We start from the raw sequence: 20203 nt of genomic DNA, 5'->3' as shown, positions 1-20203 counted from the left end.
GCTACACACTTACAATGTGCTCACAGGTTTAGCATCTCTGTAGATGCCAATGTCCCTGTACCTGCAGGTGCAGGACAGATCTACCTCTACACTGAGGGTTGGTATTAGACATACATCAATTAAAAGCCAAATCCACATCTGACCTGTGGAGTTTAAAATGGTTTGAGGAATGCAATGGCTTTTAGCACAGGGCAGAATTTATCTACTATGGCACTTTCATGGGTCAAATACCCCAAGGCACAGTACTGATGTCCTGCTGAAACCAGGGGGAATTAGGGACACAATCAGAGTTAAGTTTCTAGATCTGGGTGCATTTCCTTTAATGATGATAAATACCACATTGTCAACATTAATTTGATTTCAAATTAGTGCAGCAGGGGCAAGTCAGCACAGGCATAGATCTTCAGCTGGAGTCCCTGCTTGGCTGGCTGCAAGGACATGCGTGAGAAATGAAGCATCTGAAAAAACTGCAGGTGGACACTGCAGAACAGGACCATTGCCCATACATACATGGAAACTGTAGCTCCTCATAGCTGGAGAAGTGCTGCTGAGCCTATCTGCATCCACATGAGCCTCAAGCCGGCACTTGAAGCCCTTGAGTTCTTGGCTCCTGGCAATGCTAATGCAAGGGCTGAAATTACAGCACTTACTGAAATTACAGGAGGGTCCTGGAAGTGCTACCTAAAGCAGGAACAGAGAATGCGAAGGACTGTGGAGGAGTGTGTGAATGAGCGCGTATGTGTGCTGGCCATGCGTGAAAATAAGAGGTTTCTCAATGGAAACCTCCACCCTGGGCTGGCTGCTGGAAGCTGCCACCTGAGTTACATTACTGGTCAGTCTTTAGGGTCAGCTGTATTGTACCTGCACAGGCTTGGGAGTGTGGGGGGCACTTGTGAACCACTGTCACACTTAGGTCCCACAATGCTAATAATGTATTTTTGTGTGATAGTGTAATGAAAGACTTACTGGTAGCAAGTGCCGGTCCTTTATCGCTTGCCTCTTTCGACTGCAGATTGCGGGGAAGGGAGGAAAGGGGGGAGCTACCACAGTGATGGGGCCTTGGACTTTTTGCTCCCTGTTATCACCTCGGCTTCGATGTTCTATTTTGGAGGAGAAAGAAGACATGAGTCTTTCAAAGTGTTAAAAACATATAAATATTTCTATTAACAGCGCAACATAGACACAAACAGGATGTGGACTCCAAAGATGAAGGTCCTCCTCTTGTCCACTAACCAGTACCTATGATCCCTGTTGCAACTGAAGGGGAGAAGCACTTACTGGACAGCCAAGTCCCTGGAAGAGCAACACTCATGCAACACACCCCAGCATGTGCACGGAAGCTGAATTCTCCCTAAATGGGATTTATACCCTTCATCCCAAGCAACAAAGGAGCTACCTTCTAGGCACTTGGGACCCGAGACCTGATTCCCAATGGGAACCTGCGGCTCCTGTTGCCTTGAAGTGTCGAGCTGCAGTAACGACTGCACTCTACCCATATAAAATACACCTCTCTGAGGAGAAAGAAGGAAACACAGCCCCAGGTAGAATTTCCTTCCCTGGCTGCATGGCAGCACCAGGTCCTGAGCATTGGCTTGACATCATGAAGGTTGTTGCAGTGGCAGCTCTGTGTCCCAGCATGGAGATCATCCAGGAAAAGTCAAGATTTCTTCACCCCAGGCCCAGAGGAGTCTTCCTTCACCACAGGGTCCCAACATTCCGTCCTCTTCCAGCATCAGTCCCAAGTCTCTGAAACCTTCCAAGTGAATGGGAGAATGCTCATGCATTTCCCATCTCTAATTTTAGGTGAGAGTCAGATAATTATTGCTTGCAGAGTGTTGCTGGAAGGGGATGATGGATCCACCTGACACATGGAGCTATGGTCCAGCCAAAAATGTTTGCTACTAGCATAGTTGTTTTCTGATCTAATGTTTAGTTTTAATTACTCCTGGTTAAATAGGTAAAGAGATAATGAAATTTTCATAGAAGAAATAGGTAAGACACAATAAACGTGTTTAGGGTGAAGGTCTGATTATGATTTCACTCCAATATATGCAATTATTTGGAAAATAAAATAAAGCAGCACATGCCAAGCTGCCTGCTGAACCTGCACAGCTGCTGTTAAATGCAGAGGACGGGAAGTTGCCAAAACAGAGATTTGTAACTTTAAAATGATGAGGCTTTTTCTGACAGCTGCCTTCCCATGCTGCTGTCAGGATTTCTCCTGCCCACAAGATGGCAGGCAGAGATCAGCCTGGTCCTGGGACAATTGCAAAGCAGAGCTGCTAAGAGCGGAAAAGCCAGCTTCTGCTCTACTCTAACACTACTGTGATTGCAATTCAGCTGTATCGCTCTTTGCAGTGCTATGAAGACATATTGCACCCTCAGTGTGTTCTTGAGCTAAAATCTGTAGAGAGGTTCAAATGCGGTAATTAATTGGAACGTTTTATCCAGCTAACAGATGCTCTGCAGAACTGAGTAATCAATTATTATTATAATCTGGTAACAATAATAAATGAGAAAGGCAATGATAGCTGTTGGTGCAAAACACTTCCAATATAGGAGGCTGCTGCTGAACATTTTAAGGGTGACCTGCATGGATTTTTTTCCTCCCTTATGGCATAGGAGACAGGCTTGTTTGCCTACTTCTATATGCTTCCTGGTAAGAATCTTCCCTCAGTTAGGTTCCCTGCGAAAACTGACCTTTCCTCATCTTTTGCCTTCCCTGTAGTGTGCTGTTGTAGGATCACTCAGATGCTTGCACCTAGGAATTTCCCTTTATGGCAGGGATCCAGGAGCCTGGTTATGACCTTGATTGCTCCTGCTTCCTCCCAGTGCTGCATGATTCGGTTTTGAGACTACAGGTCTCCAGTTCGTTAGGCAATGTCAGGACGTGTTCCCTGGCCTGGGGAGGGGACACTGGCCCCACCCTTCCAAGCTGTCTGGGGTATCACATGGCTTTCAGCTGCCGCCCTTGAAGGATGCAGGTCTCCTCCAGTATCGTGCCTGGAAACCCCATGTGGACAGCTCAGTTTCTGTGGAAACTGTAATACCACTGGGCTCCAGTTTCAGCCCTTGGGAAGTTAAATCTTATCTGTTCTGCATCTGAGGCATTCTTTAACATCTGTTTAGCGGAGGGAGACAAGACGGCCTTGTTGAAACACTCAGTGCCTCCACCCTTTTGAGGTCAGTGCATGGATTTGCTCGTGCAATTCAGCCATATCTACTTTAATAGAAAAACATCTAAACAAAGAATGTAGGAAGGAAAAGTAAAAAGTTCTTTTCAGCTCTACTCTAGTAATCATAAACAAGCTGAAGAGGGCACAAGCCTTTTCTACTGCTAGAATTTCTTCAGCTTTATTTCTTTGCCTGAGTACCTAAGTCCCAGTGGAGACCAGTGCCCATAGCCCCGTGCCTGAGCACCCCGCTGCTGCCTGGACGGGACCGTGGGGAGGCATTGTGTGTGGAACTAGAGCCAGAGCGTGTGTGAGCACCTACCTCTGCGCAAGGCTCGCAGGTGCTGCTTGGCGTGGTGGTGCAGCTCCTCCACGCAAGGTGGTCTGGTGGAGGGAAGGAAGATGTTTCTTTGCTGATGCCAAGGTGCTCGGTAATAGACACTCAGTTTGCTCTCTGCATCCAGGTTGGAGACAGCTGTAGGATAAAACCAGAGTGCAAGGTAAGACTCCTAGCCTGTCTTACATCAACCTAGCTGAAAAGCAAAGGGTCTCACTTGCAACAGCAGTGCCGAGAACGAGCACTGGGGAGGTTACAGCACCTCTCCTCCCACCAAGTAACAGTGACCATTATCTCCTCCACATTTCCAGACCACATTATACCACTTAGCATTTAGACAATGCCCTTTTGCCAGATCGCAAACGGCCCTATGGAGGCAAGTAGGTGCATTGATATTATACCAGTGTCAAATATATGGACTACAGCAATAATAATTTTATAGATAACTAAATGAAAACACAAAGAAGCTATGCACCCTTCCCACAGTGACATTTTGAGCAAGGGCAGAGAGAGGAATGTCTTCCATTTACCTGTTCTCCTGCCAATACGCTCTTTCACTACATCATGTTACGCACAACTCATTTCTGACACAGATTGCTAGCTCGTTGCCTTCCAGCGTGTGATGACTGAGATTAACTGCGCACCTGCTGAGCAACTTTAACTGTCACCTATCAAAAGACGTTCCCTTAATAGACAGGGACTTCTGAGGGACAGAAACACTTCAGTTCCTCTACAGAGAAATCCCAGAAGTCTGCCTCTGAAAATTACAGGAACCAAGTCCACTAAAGGTTTGAGAGAATTTCTCAGGAGTGCCGGGACTCAGGGGGGATGTGGACAATATCAGCACACACAGCAGCTAAATTTCCAAGGGTGAAAGCAGGAGAGGAGGGCCATGGGAGATGCCAGTACTCTGCCCTGGCTGGCCGTGTGGAGCAGGCTTGTCCCACCTGTGCTCAGCAGTCCACGTAATGCAGGAGGACATGTGGCATGTCCACAGCTATAGCACTGGGCTTGCTCCTTCTTCTACGGGCATTGACACAAATAGCCTGTCCAGTCATCTCTTGTAATGCCAAGGAGCTGCTGCAGCTGTTTTGCTTACAGGACAACGCAGCGGGATGTAGGTGGGCTGCCTCATGCATGGGAGGAAGAGTGGTGGAGGTACCTCCCGGGGTTCCCTTCCCAGTGAGGAGCCAAACAGCCAGTGTGCCTCAGGTTGGTCCCCCCACTAGCTACGCACTCCTCTCCTTCGCCCTCATCTCTCTTGACCAGCAAGAGCCCAGAGGAGCTGCCATGAGTGGAGCAGTGGTCGCTTCAATCTCAACACAGTTCCACACAACACTGATGGCCAGAGCCCTCTTCCATGGAGGGAGGGGATTTGTAACTCTGCGTTAGCCAGCCTATGTGCCAGCCCCCTTCTCCAGCCTGTCTTGCCCACTGAGATGATGGGTATTTTGTGGCTGGGCCCTCCCCTTACATTGCTTTTACCACTCCAGGCAAGTGCAGCCCCGAGCCCTTGCCCGGCAGGACCCTCGCCGCTTCCACAAGACAAGGAGAAGGGATGTGCTGCTCTTGTGGAACACCACCGAGGGGGAGGCCAAGCCAGAGAAAGGGATTGGCAGTAGGATGTCCACAGTAGTATGTTGTCTCCAGCCAAGGAACTAGCGCGTTTTGGGGTCTCATTTACTTTCCATGCTTTTGCACTCTCTGATGTGCAAGAGCAGTTGCCCTTTTCTGAGGGAGAGTCAGTGCAAGATGTCAGAGGGCTGCTCTCTGGTGGAGATCCTTTGCTCTTTCTGGTTCTGTCGCTTTCTTTAATGCAAAACAACATTCACTTGGGCTGAAGGCACATCAGTGCTTTGTATATAGAAAAGAACTGGGAAGGTACAGTAGGAGAAAAAGAAGGAGGGGGCAGATAAAAGGGGAGAAACCCAGGAACCATGCTTCCATGTGCAGGATGCTGACGGACTTTATCACTTCGCTTGATAAGAAAAAAAGACCAGTTCACAAAACCTTGTGGGTGTCGTGATGGAAGGGCTGGCATAATACGGTGATAGACCTGCTGAAGCTCAGATTCTTAGAGCTTTGGCACCACTGCAGGGACACTGAACTCTGTGTCCAGTAGGCAGCCTTGCTTTGCTTTTCAGTGGACCTTTGCAGGTGGGGTTTCACTCGGTTTACAGTATGTTTGCAGTGCTGCTCCATGCAACTGGCCATGCTGTCAGTGCAAGGAATGGCACCAGGGGGAGAAAAAAATGATTGATAGTGCAGGGATTTCTAGGATGAATGACAGCAACCTCTAGGTGTTCATCATGAGGATTTACTAATGAAATTATCGACATTGCAATAACGTAATATTGCCAAATTGCAAGTAGAGCTTTTGATGGCTTGTCTGTCTGTCACCACAGAAGTAGGTGAATATCTCACTATCGTGAGCTGATTTTTATATTTCCTTTACCCCTTGAGGGTAAGGAAGCACTATGTCTATTTTACAGACAAGGTACCGAGACACAAAGTAACTTACTCTGATCCTGTTCTGAGCCACACTGCCTCCTTGGGAAGCTCATCTCAGGACAAAAATTTGTAAGTGATAGTAATGATACCTCACCCATTCTTTATATCGCTAAGGATATGTGATATTCATGATCACAAATTGTACCCTGGAGGCTAATGGAACGGCAGGCATAAGCGGTTCCTTCCTACTCCCAGAAAAAAACTGTCTAGACTGCAGCTCTAGTAGTTGTCTGCAACGGAGCTCAGTGAGTGGAAAGTTTTACTTACTTATGAAATGTTCAGACGTTTCATTAGACCAGAATAGATTTTGCTGCAAAATTTCATTTGTAGAAAGCTTTTCTGGCTTTGGCAGCAGTGTTTTACAAATAAGAAGAGTAGGAGTGGGGTTAATAGACTTTGTGTGAGATTTAAAGATGAAACCAAGTGAATACAGTTCTGCTACACACTTGCTGTTGTAGACACACATTGCTGTTCAAAGATAAAACATCATGACCTCTTGGCCATCCAACAAGTCCCCCTTAGCCAGCAAACCTGGCAGAGCTGCGCATAGTGCTGTACCAGAAGAAAAATAAAGCACAAATACATTGCTTATCTTCAGATGATAGGGCACTAAGAAGCTTACAGTACCCTGTGCTGTGGCCCCAGCCAGTGCACATCCGTATCTTCTCACCTTGCCCTGCAGGAACTCTGATTCGCCACGTCAGGGAATATGCCCCACTGACACCAAGAAAGCAGAAATATTGCAAAACACACTGAACTGAACAGTCCTTTGAAATGCTCTAAAGCTGTAGTGGATTTTCTAGGTAGTCCAGAATATAAACTAAAAGGGCTGGCAAAAAAGCTGTGAGGGGATGAATGTTCTCAGCCTCCAGTGGGGGAGAAGCTCAGAGGGAGGGAGAACCACTGGATAGGGTAGAGGACAATGCTGGCCCAAGGACAAGTAAGTATAAACCCGCCACAAATGCAATCAGGCTGGATGTTTGAAGAACAGCATCCCAACCTCAGAGCAATGAAGCTCTGGAAAAGCCTCCCGGAAAGGGGAAAGAGAAGGAAAAAGCTAACTGGTGAAACAGCCTGCACCCTTTCTGAAGGGGATTACCAAATGTGATTGCCTGCCAAGAGAGAGACCTGCTTCCACTTCATTCCTTGCACATTGTCCTTTGCACATGTCCTTCCATGTCTTTTGCACGTTGCCTGTGCTCCTGCAATGACATCGCGCCTGGCCCCTGCTCTTTGGGCATGGGCCCCTGGGAGCTGGGCACCACTGCTGAGAGCTGAAGCCAGAGGATGCAACAACAGGAGCAGACCATGAGCTTTCAGGACCACCAAATGTCTGATTTTCTGCACAGGGTTGAACATCTTACCTCCACAAAAACAAAAAAGCCAACCCTGTGGTAGGGTGATTCAGCAGCCAAAGACTACTGGGCTAAGATCTTGAAGACCCGTGCAGTCAAAGCTTTGCCATACACTTCTACTAAGAGCCTGGGTTAAATGTTGACACTCCCTGTGCCTGTTCTATAAAATGGGGATAAGGCATCTCTTCCAGCCAGCATTTCCTTTCACTTGGTGTTTTACACTGCAGGCTGGTTTTACAATGCCGAGCCTGCGCGTGGCTGTAGCCCCTCAGCATCATTATAATACGCATAATAAGTAAAGCAATACAGAAACTGTAAAGCCACAGTCTTTAGATTATTAACAGTTGGACACCACATTGAATGAGAAAAAAAGCCTGTACAGATATAGGAAATGCTGCATTTCAGGCATCAGATATAGATTGTTAATGTATTTTTAGTGTGCGCTTTGATCAATTTAGAATATACAAGTGACTCATATAAACTATCATGTTCATTTCATTCCTGAGTTAAAGTAATTGTTTTTTTGTCTTGTGGGATGACAAAACGACAAGAGACCATTTAAATGGATTCTCCGTTACATTCTGTGGATCCATTAACGTTGGCTGGTTTCCTGACAACCAATGATGTCAAACAGACATACACTAATGGCTGTTCTCATGAGAAGATTTTTTTGAAGGTTTCCAAATAGCTGTTTTATCGAAGTTGATCATATTTATCATTTATAGACCCTTCTCGCCTTCACCTCCTCTTGTGCACTCTCCCTCCCTCCTTTAGCAAAGCAGAAGAAGGATCCTGGCGTAGCAGAGCTGGATGTGGAAGCTTGAAGGTTGTGCGGCTTTAGTGCACTCAGGCGTGGTTGTTCTAATAATAACACCACAAAGGCCAAGCAAGAAAGATTTCTGCTCTATTTATTTGATAGATTCAGGGGTTCCCCCCCGCCAACTCCGTCTGCTTCTGTAGATGCTTGCCTCCCCCCAACCCAGTCCTTCTATTTCTCAACTTTCTATTTCTTTCTGCATTGTAGTTGCTGTTAGGTGTCGGGGGGTGGGGGGTGGGGGGAGATAACTTCCTATGCTTCCCGGTTCAAAGAGAAGACACGATTTGGTGTAAGGTGTGAAAAAGTGTAGACCCTGGAGGGGATTTGAGTGGCAAGCAAGGAAGGTGCCTACGTGATAAGAGACAGAGCTCAGAGCTGTCACGCTGTGAACTCCTGCACAACTGAAGCTGAACCAGCGGCTGCCGAATCCTGATTAAAGTATATGGATTCCAAAAGACAAAAACCACAATTAGAAAGGATCAGACTAGTGAATAAGCCTATTCCAGAGCCCAGTTGTTCTTATGAGAGGCTCCAATGACACTTTGCAGGAGGCAGAGGAGCTGGGGGCTGCATACCCACCACGCACCCACCACTTCTCCCTGCTGCATTGCAGGGGTGCAGGATGCTCTTGAAGGCTGCTGCGGCCAGCAGCACTGTGCCAGGCTCTGCTCAGGAAGCCCTTCTCCTCCAGTGTTAAGATGGTTCCACTGCCATTTTAGCAAATGACATTTTTTCTAGCCATTTCAGGTAAAAATGGTGACTTTTTTCTTGTGAAATTCAATGTAATAAGTAAGCTGGTTGTTCACTTAGCTTTGCATAAATAGGCCTACACCAGCAGCAGCAGGGTTCAACCTGCTCAAACTCTTCCGCACCTATGGCCCAGGTCAACAGTGAGTTACTGCCTACTAAGTTTATGTGTAAAACATAACAAGCAAATGAATTCTGAGAAAGACCAGGTTATCCCCAAGACTAGGCAGTCTGGCAACACATCCAACTTCATCATGCATTTAGTGCATAAATGTTTCATTGAGGCAAGTACTGAGTCTGATGTGAATTTTATTTATAGCCCTGAATGTCTCGAACGTATGCTTCCCCCAAGTACTCACATCTCCGCCATAACACCCAGGGGGCTTAAGCCTACAAGGCTGGTAAAAATCTACAGTCAGTTCTTCACTGTACGTCTCCCACATTTTGTGCAATGCATCAGCAAGCTCAGTACTTTCAAAGCATCTCCCTCTGCGGCTGCTGCTTCAAAGTGATGGCATGTTGGATGCCGGGGCTCACTCACTGGGGACACAGGAGCCCAGAGCTCCTCGCGGGTGGGACTATCGCTCTGTTTCCTACAATCATGCTTGCTCTCAACCGTGCACTCACCCAGACATTTCCCCCAGTCTTGACCTATCTGCCAGTGGCAAACCCCACCAACTGGAACTGCAAATAGCTATTTGGATCAGCCACCTCCCCATCCCACTTTTATTAAGGATTGAAAAATGCCTGTGCAAGCGGAGTGTGTCGACGGGGCTGCTGTTCCTTCCAAATAAGGCTACTGGCTCTTCAGCATTTCAGTCACCCCACTGAACAACAGCAACCTCACCATAACTTCAGTGACTATACCTATAAGCATGGGCACACACACAACTCCCCTCACACCTCTAGATAAGAAATTCCAAGGGACTGGAGCCAGAAACTCAGACATACCATGGTGCCCTCGGGAACCCTGTTCACCCTGGCAGGGGCAGGATGCCATGCTCTCTCCCCACCAAGAGGAAGCAATAATTTCTATGTCAGGGCCAGAGCGACACCTGACAGCAATGGTTTTCTCTTCTGAAGCTCTTTTGCTGGGGGCACATCAGCTGATGGGAATGGGACAGGCGCTCCAGCTCCTTGGCACCGCGGGAGCTGTTGAGAACCCTGCCTGTGCTTCCCTGTCCTCCTCTCCCCTGGCAGGCTGGTGCTTGGTCCAGCTCCCCCCAGGAGATGTGAGAGCTGAGGCAGGCTACATAGGCCTTGACACAGCTTTCTGCGCGTGCTTCTCACATAAGACAAAACATGCTCAACTCTCAGTGAAATAGAAAACTGCATGCCAAAACCCCTGTCTCCTTTTCCTCGCTGCTCTGGTGCATCTTTGGCATTTTTTCAGGACCTGCATGGGATTCCCCAATCCTTGGTCACATCTTTTGTCCTGCTTTCCTGGTGTATGTACTCTGATGTTTGCGAAGGCACTGTTCAATTCAGTGCACCCTTTCAGTCCTCGCAGTGCCCACTGTCACAAGGCCATGGGTGACTGACACCCCATTTTGGTGGTTTGCTCCTTGGTTACTTCTCTCTGGAAGCCCACGCTGGACAACATAGTTTGTAATGGCTTTGCACATCATTATTTCTTATTATTGCCATTATCAGGGCAAAAACTCAAATGATTTCTGAGGATTTTTCACCCTGTGCAACCCGAGTCCACGATGGATGTGAGGAGCAAAATCCAGCGGCGCAGGCCCTGAGATACGGCTTGGGTGACCAGTCTGGACCTGAAGCCTGGATCACCACATCTGCCCTGCCACTGGCACTCAATGCATGCAAATCAAAGCTAGTGTGCCCATGTCTACACAGGCTGCAGCTGCCCTCTGGACAAACAGGAGGGAAGACATGACAAAACAAGTTATGTCTTTAGCTATGTGTGGGCAACAACATGAGCGCAATTATTATTCTGTTCTGCGCTCATGGATGGACAATTTAGCAAATTTTTCAAACTCAAGCAAAAAGGCAGAAACCTCATTGGCAGCAGAAACTGTTGAGAAAGACCATGATCTTTTACGCTCTTTGTATTGTTTTATTTCTTGCCAATATGGTGAAACTTCTCATGTTTCAACCATGGTTTCTTAGCGCATCCCTGTGACGCTCTTCTGTCTCCCATTATGCCACACATATGGAAATAACAGCTATTCAGGAGAGAAATGGGCAAGTGGACAAAATCCTATCCGTATTGAACATTTAGTTTTCTGGAAAGATTAAAATATTGGAAAGCATATGATTTGGATGTCATTTCCATGTGCAGATCCTTGAATTTTTCATTTACCTGATATTCAGTTGAATAGGACAACAACAGACATAATTCAAGAGGGCTGGGAAGTGTGCAGTTCTTATACACGTAAGAAGATTAGGCTGTTAAGCAATATGCACTTATGTGAAGAGTACCACATGCTAATCCCATTCTTGGCTTTGCTGCTTTGAATCACTGCTGGCGGTGTTTGAATATATTTTTAACTGCTTTTCCTAACTCTGTCAAATAAGTTACAGCGGCCAGAATGGGACTTGGTATTTTGAAGTATCTCAAAGCTGTCACTGCAGGATAGACAATAGCCTCTCAGAAATACACAGTATTTTATATGTTCAAGCCTTCATTCCTGTGAAGTTTCTCTAGCCAGCGATTTCTTCCTCTCCTTTTATTCCTGTTCTCTGGTCTATGGCCTCCAAGAATGGCTGGGAGAGAAAAAGCTACGAAATAGCGGCAAGTGTAGTCACAGACAGCAGGTTTCTGTTGGAGGTTTTCGTTAATGGGGCTGCCCTTCTCACCCATGAGATGTCAATGGCATTTTTATTTTATGTGCATATGTCTACATATTATACATATCCGTAAATATATGCAATTATGCATAAGTCCCCACCCCATCACACCTAGCTCTGCAGCAAAGAAATCCCCCCCTCGTGCACATTTCTTCTAATGGCTGGTGACAGAAAGCACTGGAGGGAGTGCAATATACTTATCTATTAATACACATCTGAAGTTCAATAATGTATGTGTAGCCATGGTGTTTCTATGGTCCTTGTTCAGTCAGAGATAGCAGGAAGCCCATCGGAAAGCAAGTTTGTAAGCTAAAAAGAAAACCATCACTAAGGTCAGGCTTTATTCCCAAGGCACCTGAAGACATATGACTAGACGAAAGTTTTCTCAGTTGTGTATGTGTATGCATAAAATTAAACAATTAATCCAATCCTATGTCTTCAAAGACCACAGCCCAGCTGGGAAGTGAGTCCTGCCCCAGCTAAGTGTGTGGAAGCGATACCAAAGGCAGCATTGGTGTTGCCTGCAGAGCAATGGTAAAGAAGGCAGACAACATGTGAGCCCTGCCTGGGAAGCCATTGGATCAACTATTCTGCAGGATGAGTCCATATTCACTTCAATTTGCTACCATGCTCCATAAGAAAACAAAAAACTAATTAGCCAGTAAAATAGTGAAGGCATAAACAGTGTTTAAGAAAAAGCCCCAAACCCCAAAGTGAGCTAGTTTAAGGTTACTGGACCTAATGGTAAGGATGGCTTGTTACAGTAGGGGTGATTCGACATCACACATCTGCACACATATATATGTGTTTGTGTACAGACATACCAGAGCATGTAACTCAAATCAATGTCTCAAGAGAGCCCTTTCAATCCTACATGCTTAATTAGTTGAAAGCACTTCTTTCAATTTCACACACTTTCAGCACTTGTCAACACCGATTTCTTCCCATGTTGACCCTTCATATCACTCCCACTCTTGATACACAGCAAGATAAAGTCTCTTATCTCTGGCAGTGCAGTGTGTGGTCTCTATAAAACACTTTGTAAGCACGCTTTTAGATACCCTTTGCAATTCTCTCTCATTGCTCTGCTATTTTTCTCCAGTACTGACTCAGCCCAAATCACTACTAAGCGTACCCGAGTTGCTCCAACAGGTCACCATAACGGTCTCCCTTTTATCACACAGAAGCGTGTGGTTCACTGTGATGTTGCTCTCAGATCAGTCACCCTGATTTCACATGCCAGCACTCAAGAACAAAGCTTTACAAAATTCATTTACTATTCTACCTATCTTGGCTAATGTTTACCTTCAGGATCTTGTGAAAAAACCACCCTCATTCCCCAGCCTATAGACATTTTTATGATAGGTCAAACGGTGTTTTGGCAGTGGTTTTAATGTATCTTGCTCATTCTCATACTCAAAACATTCAATTCCCCTGCATATTTCTATCTGAACATTTAAACCTAAAGTGATCGTTCTTTCAGTAATAGCCTTCTGAGTCTATGCTGAGGATCCTCTTTTCAAGAAGAGCAGAGGCTTGCACTTTGCAGCACCTATTTCCACATCAGCATCCACGAGAAAAACTACCTCTCCATATTTGTGAAAATGCAGCCCAGCTGTAAAACACAGGGAGCCTTGAAAAAGCACACCGGAAGATGACACTTGACACAGAATATGCTGTGTTTTGCATGTTGGAAGATAAGAGGCAGATGACTTAGAATAAGTACAGCAAACATTTCCATTTTCCTTGAAATCTTCATGAACTATAACCTTCTATCAAAGCTCTAAGAGTTAGTCTCCATCAGGCTCTGGGCCTTTTCCGTTTGGCTCTGAGAAGTGGCATTTAGCATCAATTACGCCAGAGGTGCTGTGATACACATCCCTGCCTCTTGGACTGCAGATTGAGGGCACCAACCTATTTTGCACAGGGCATCAGAAGGTCATCAATGGGTGACAGCATTTTGTTTACTACTGACCTACCCTTCATTCAAGATGATAACCTGTAAGGAAAAAAAAAAAGCCCTATATCCCCATTGCTTAATCTTGTTAGTCGCTGACGTGGCCCCCCACTGGTGATGACCAAGTCAATGTTTTGGAAGGGCAACATAGTGGAAAACCACTACGAAATGTGAACAGCAAAACCAAACCAAAGACACAGGTTACATTTTGTATCTAGTATAAAAGTATTGGGGATGTTTTTCTGTGAATGACTTTTCCTCACTGGCATGAATTTGACCTTCTTGCCTTCCGCAAACTGCATGGGGAAGCCAGCATCTGAGGTCGGAAGCTGCTCCCAAGCTAAAAACAAGACTGAAGAGTTTACCCAGAAAATAAGCAAGCGGGGCCCCTCTTTGCTTCCATTGACACCACACATGGACTGAGAAATCAAACCCCCAAAAGTCAGGAACAACAAGCCATGTGTTAAGAGTAGAAACAGTAGCTCGTATTTCACGCTTCTTCCTCCCCATCAGTCTTTTTCAGCACGCTTGGCTAGATGCCCTGAACGCCACTTAACTGCAAGTTGAGGTAAGTAGCAACAGTTTCTTCCAATTATATTTAGTAAATACTACACTACTATTGCTACACATGTTCCTTTGAATTACTCACAGGCATCCGGGGGAAGACAGAAAGTCAATCATCTCAGAGGGACCAAAGGCAACTTTTTCTTGATGCTCCTGCAGCTCCATCAGTCCCTTCCTATAGAGGGACTGAGACGTCCTGCCTCAGGGCTCTAATTGCTCTTGAGGTCAAGAAACTTCCTCCCCATAGCTCTAAGGCAGCGTGTTTCTTGGGGCAGGCAACAAAAATCAGGTGCACGACTCCATGAAGTTACTCCTGTGCTTGCCCAGGGTTGGCTGGGCACAGGGGGGTAGTTAAAGATACAACCAGTTCACTGTGGAGCTCCTCTAGGTCCTTTCAGTAAAGCTATTTCCTGGACTCAGTGAATACCTAAGTCCTCCATCACCAGCCCTCTCAGATGTTCCTTTTGGCCCCTGCCTCCCCAGTAGTTTACTTGAAGCCCAGTTTCAGACTGCTGGCTGTGAACTGAGCTTGTGGAACACCCAGCCCATGAAGGAGCTCTGGGCCAGGCAGGGGGTCCTATTCCAACACTGTCCAGCAACATCTTTCTACAGTCCCACTTCTGGCAAGACACTTGTGTAAAACACTACAGCAAACAGAGCTGTAAGGGTTCAGAGAGCCATGCTGAGAAGTAACTTACTAGGAAGAAGTAACATGGCCACCTGACTTGCTGAGTTTCACTTATTGAAACAAAAGTGAACACAGTCCTTTTTGTTTTGTAAGGGAAGAGGGGCTGCCTGAAAACACAGATTCCCTCCCCCACTTCAGCTTTCTCAATGTGATTGATTTTAATGAAGAAGCCTGCTTAGGGATGGATTCTTGTTAGCCTTGCAAGGTGGGGAGAGAGAGAGTACAGTACATTTCCTTTTCTCAAGCCCTTTGCTCCCAGCGCAAACCCACTGCTATCTGCAGTACACTGTAATTGCACAAACTCCAGCGCATGCAGCAGCACCGCATATGCTCCAAGAGGTACCGCAGAGAAACCAGGGCTGGTGCTGGTCCCCTCCACCCCACCCTACGCTGCCAAGGACATGTCCCAGCACCACTCCCTGCTGGGGCTCCAGCTCCTGCACAAGTATCGCAGCCTCTCCTCTCCAGGCTTTTGGGCTAGAAATTAGCCCTTGATCCATAAAGCACAGACGTGTTCTGATATATGGAATGGATTGTATTACTTACAGTACTTTCTATACACACATACACAAAGCCACTGAGATATACTGGATTACTTTTTAGAAGGAACCCATCCAGATAGCATTTGGAAACTGCCTGTCTTTGTCAGTGATATTGTATACCTAGACTGCAGGATGAATAACTTACGTCAAGATAAGTTATTTTCCCACTGTTATTATTATTTGAATAACATGTTCTCAGCTTGCTCACCTTAGGCACTAATGTTTTTTTCTGCAGAGTTGCACTGGTTTTTTTTCCTACTGTATTTCAGATCCTTGCTTACCTAAAATGGTCCACAAGCCTCAAATGGTAAATGCTAGCTCGCAAATTTAACTGAGAGGTGAGCATTGTTAGGTGTATTCCTTTGCACGCCCCTGCAGAGGATGCAAACCTGTTATCATGCCAGATAGGGAGCCCCTACAGCTCATGCTAACCCCCACTTCAAATTGAGACATCATGAGCAAAGGCAGCTAGCACATAAAATGCAGCATGAAAACATTTAAGCTAAAATAAAATTTAAAACATTTACGTCTTGCAAAGTGTCATAAGGTGTTAATAAAGATCATAACATAGACTGTCCTCTATTGTTATGGCTAATATGGCTTTATGAGCCAAAACCATATCCTATTGTTTGTACTCACATTTGTATTATTAAGCCATATATTTATGCAGAAAACCTAATTGAGTTCTGATGGGATTTCTGAAAAGCCACAACTGCCGAAGAGCTACAGAGTTTGTCAGATGCTGCAGGGGTGTGGACCACTCTCTGGCAAGAGTTTTCATCCAGAACATAATAGCAAACAGCAAATTCTTGCACATTTGTAACTCCTCTGTCTTTGTGTGCGTGTTGGACTGAGTACAAGGTAGTTTTCAACATGTTGGCTTTAGCATTGCAAATACATATAGTGGCAAACAATTGCTTGCTTAATGTATATATAAAATTATTACCTTTTAAGTGTGGGCAGACATTTTATTATGACCATGTGCCGAGTACTGCATGTAAAGAAGAAGGCATGGTGAAGTGGATACCTTTTGCTGCATCCAGCAAAACCAGAACACAAATGTCAGGTGTCAACACCTACTGGTAACCATCAGAAATACCACTGCAGCATAACACTGGAAGCCTTCAAGCTCTCAATTGTAAGCAGCTATGAAAATGAAATAAAAATAAGTTTTAGAAAATAACCTGCAAGGAAAAAAAAATCCACAGGAAAATAAATTAAACGAGGAAACACTTTCAGGAAAGGAAAAAGGAAAAGAAAGAAGGAGAGGGCAGGAAAGGGCATTGTCATTAAAATTATCATGCAGAAAGTGTAACTAAAAGATGGGGCCATTGAGTAGCAAACAGTGTTTGACCTTAATGTATCCCATATTGAGTGGAATGGTGAATCAGGGGAGAGAGCACCCCTGGGATGCTGGGATTTGTTCACGGGGAGCAAAGTTGACAATATTTCCAGGCGTAAAGAAGCAGTCAATGGAAAGTAATCACAAAAGTAACTTTCCCCAGGGGAAATTTGTCTCCCTGGAGTATATCTGTAGCTAACAGATATGCTCCTTGCTGATTTTGAGTAGGAACAAGCCTCAGAGAGCTCCAAATAGTCCTCTGGCAGAGCTTGCCCCCCTCTGTTCAATGTGGAAGGACCACAGGCTGGCATGCCCCACTGCCACCAGGTACCAGGAGTGGAGATGCTGTCTTTGCAGGGGAGCAGGATCACCTACTTGGAAACAAATGTGCATCTGTGAAGCTCTGGATGGGTTCCCACATTTACTTGTTGAATATATTTAATGGCAAAGTAACAAAACAAATTTGGGTCATAGCCAAGCAAGCTAGCAAGGCATAAGGTGACTTTTAACTCAAAAGGTGAAACACTGCCTGAGAAACTGAACAAATATATTCATTTTTATGAAGAGGGGGGTAAACACGCTCAGAAATGTGACACAGTAAGCCAGACCAGGTGTCAAATTTTGCTGTCCTTGCTCTGTCCTTTCTCAGTCGCAGCTCTGCCTGACTTCTTTGGACCCTTTGGCTACGCCGGCACATCAGATCTGGCCCTAATTACCTCCCTCCCACTTTACTGCCTTCTCCTCTCCTCCTTTCTTCTTTCTGTGTGGATTTTCCGGGCGGTGTTAAAAAAAGAAGTGCTGGAAGGGGTGCCAGACTGCTCTAGAGGCTGAGACGCTCTACATGCTGAGCAGCGAAAGGCAGACGACACCCACGGATATACCCCAGCCCTGATCTGGCAGGATGCTGTCTGGGGGGAGGTGGCAATCAATCTTCACATCTTATCAACTCCCATAGCATCTGCCAGCACAGGGGGAGGGGGAGCCAGCCCAGCCAACTTTTTTTATAATATGGATATTGTTCGTTAAGTCAGAGACATTTTATATACAAATACAGATCAGTTCCCAGCCATCTGCTTATTTTATACGTATCACCTAAAGTATCGTTAGGGTGTTACAGAGAATATGAAAACAAGCTCTTATCTCTGCTGCTGAGCTTAAAATAAAAAAAAAAAAAAAGAAAAAAGGATGGAAGAAGAAAATACAGGAATTGGTACGCAGTCGAAAGCTAAGAACTGAGACAGCATTTTCAAATGGTGGTTGGCTGTAGTTTGGAGATGCAATTTGGCCTGGTAGGCAGAAACGCTGGTGCATCCCCACTCTGGCCCATGGCAAGTCACCTCCTGGCCTTCATAGCCATCTCTTGTTCTTCCAATGACCTCCTAGCCTTTCTCTTCTTTCTACTTTTGTGTCTTAAGGGCAGAAATCATCCTTTACGCTAAGCATTTACACATACAGTAATAGGCCTGCATTTCATGTGCTAGTCTGATAATACCTTCTTGGGTGGGTTTGTTTTAGTGTTATATTCTTCCAGATAAAAGTAGGCTTGCTTATTCCCTGCTAGGGTGTGCTCCGAACCTCTGCGGATGAGCTGTGGTTTGTATTGCCTTGGCTGTGGTTTTGGACCCACAGGCCCCTGCAGCCCAAGGAAGCTCTGCCGTTTACAGGCAGCTCCAAAACACCAGACTAGATAAGTAACGGGTGGTTCATTATTCAGAACTAACCTGCCACGGTCAGTAAAGAAAAAAGAGCCAGTCTGGTGCCCTGGGTGACTCCCACCAGCGCCCAGACCCACACAGCACGGGTAGGCACACGAATTCACTGACCATGTGCCAGATTCATTATCACTTGAGTTTTTTTAACTACTGCATTTAAATCACAGCTAATTCTGATAAATCAAGACTGTTTCCCTGACTTGCTGGTTTGATAATTTCATCTTCATATTTGTTCATATTAGTAAGTATTGATTTCCTGTGGGATGCAGTGCATCTTCCCGTAGTGAGTGAGGGTGAGGTCACTGCTTGGCAGTGTTTCTGTTACACAGAGTTATTTCTGAAGTACGGTTATTGGCCTACTTAACACACTTTGATTTTATCCCAAAAATGGGATTCTATGCAACAGCATGGAAGAAAAAATATCTAAAAAGTGCAGCCACTACTTACCTATGAAAATGGCAGTCAGGCAAAGATTAATTTGGATGCTTTTCATTTGGGTTATCCATTTTCCTTTCTGTTAGCATCCTGATTCCTTTTGTCTTTGTAATATTTGCACAACAGTAACATTTTACAAATGCTGCAATGCTTCTTCACTTTACAAGAGCCAGAGCAGCCTCCTCACCATTAGTACAACTCTCCCTATTTTCTGCAAACTTTTTCTAGGATGGAAAAGCTACAGCAAAACTTCAGCTTGTCAAAAGAAAATATCTGAACTTTGAAGATTCTCATTTTAATCCAGAAAACAATTTATTTTGCAGATACTTCTACAGGACAGTGGAATAATATTCAAGCCTTTAAGAAATTCCACTTACATCAGTACAGAAGTTACAGCCACATCGATGATAAGACTAAGGGAAGTATTTGCTAAAGGGACGGCTAGAAGATACTCATCTTCCTTCCCCTTCTATGCCCTTCTATCTGTGGACACTCAGTGTGTGTAGGATGATGTTGCTCCGGAAGCACAGCAGCTAGAACAAAGCGATAATAACCTAAGTGCCACACATCACTCACAGAAACAAGCCTCAAAGTAGGGCAGTGGGCAGAAAACACTTTCTCATCCCATTCTTGAACCACTGAGACAGGTATGTGCCCAGAGCTGAGCTTATTCAAGTAATCACCATGGTAACTCTTTGTATTCAGAAATTCTTTTTTTGGGGGGCAAACTGAAATGAATTTGTTGCCTGCCTCAGAAAGCACAGCTTTGCAACCGCACCGTCGCTGCCTAGTCTATGACGATTCATTCATCCCAGCAGGGAGAAAGATGTCTCTTCTTCCAGCCAGCTCCACACTCAGGCCAAACCCCCATGAGGCAAAGCCCCACTGAACCACAGCTCTCAATTTTCCAGACCTGCCTTTCGGCTACCGTCATCCCAGCCGTATCAATGGGGGAACAGATCATCAGGTAATTAATCCCCCTTTAACATGATGAAACCAGGGAGACCTGGGGCTAGCTGGGGTATATATCTCAGCAGTACCTAACATTTCAAGCCAGGTGCCTACGTAGCCAGGTTGTACAATTACAGCTGATGATGACTGGAGTTTCATTCTGAATTTCATACTAGCAATCTTCCATTTGACTAGACGATCATGATAGGTCCCTTCCAACTAAAAATTATTCTATTCTATTCTATTCTATTCTATTCTATT

At 45.4% G+C, this 20203-nt stretch overlaps 1 protein-coding gene across 1 annotated transcript in view; it reads right to left on the bottom strand.

Moving 5' to 3' along the window:
• NHS (NHS actin remodeling regulator) overlaps positions 1–20203 on the bottom strand; it is a 263108-nt gene that overhangs the window by 23351 nt on the left and 219554 nt on the right. The window contains exons 2-3 of the mRNA XM_075096275.1: positions 3496–3648; positions 967–1100 (exon numbers count right to left, since the gene is read on the bottom strand). Of these exons, the coding sequence (XP_074952376.1) occupies positions 967–1100; positions 3496–3648 (287 nt within the window). The remainder of the gene's footprint in view (positions 1–966; positions 1101–3495; positions 3649–20203) is intronic.

This window comes from Phalacrocorax aristotelis, chromosome 1 (assembly GCF_949628215.1).
Source record: "Phalacrocorax aristotelis chromosome 1, bGulAri2.1, whole genome shotgun sequence".
In the NCBI taxonomy this organism is placed as follows: Eukaryota; Metazoa; Chordata; class Aves; order Suliformes; family Phalacrocoracidae; genus Phalacrocorax; species Phalacrocorax aristotelis.
Note: the sequence above shows the minus strand (reverse complement) of the source record. Positions and strands in the feature narration are given on the sequence as shown.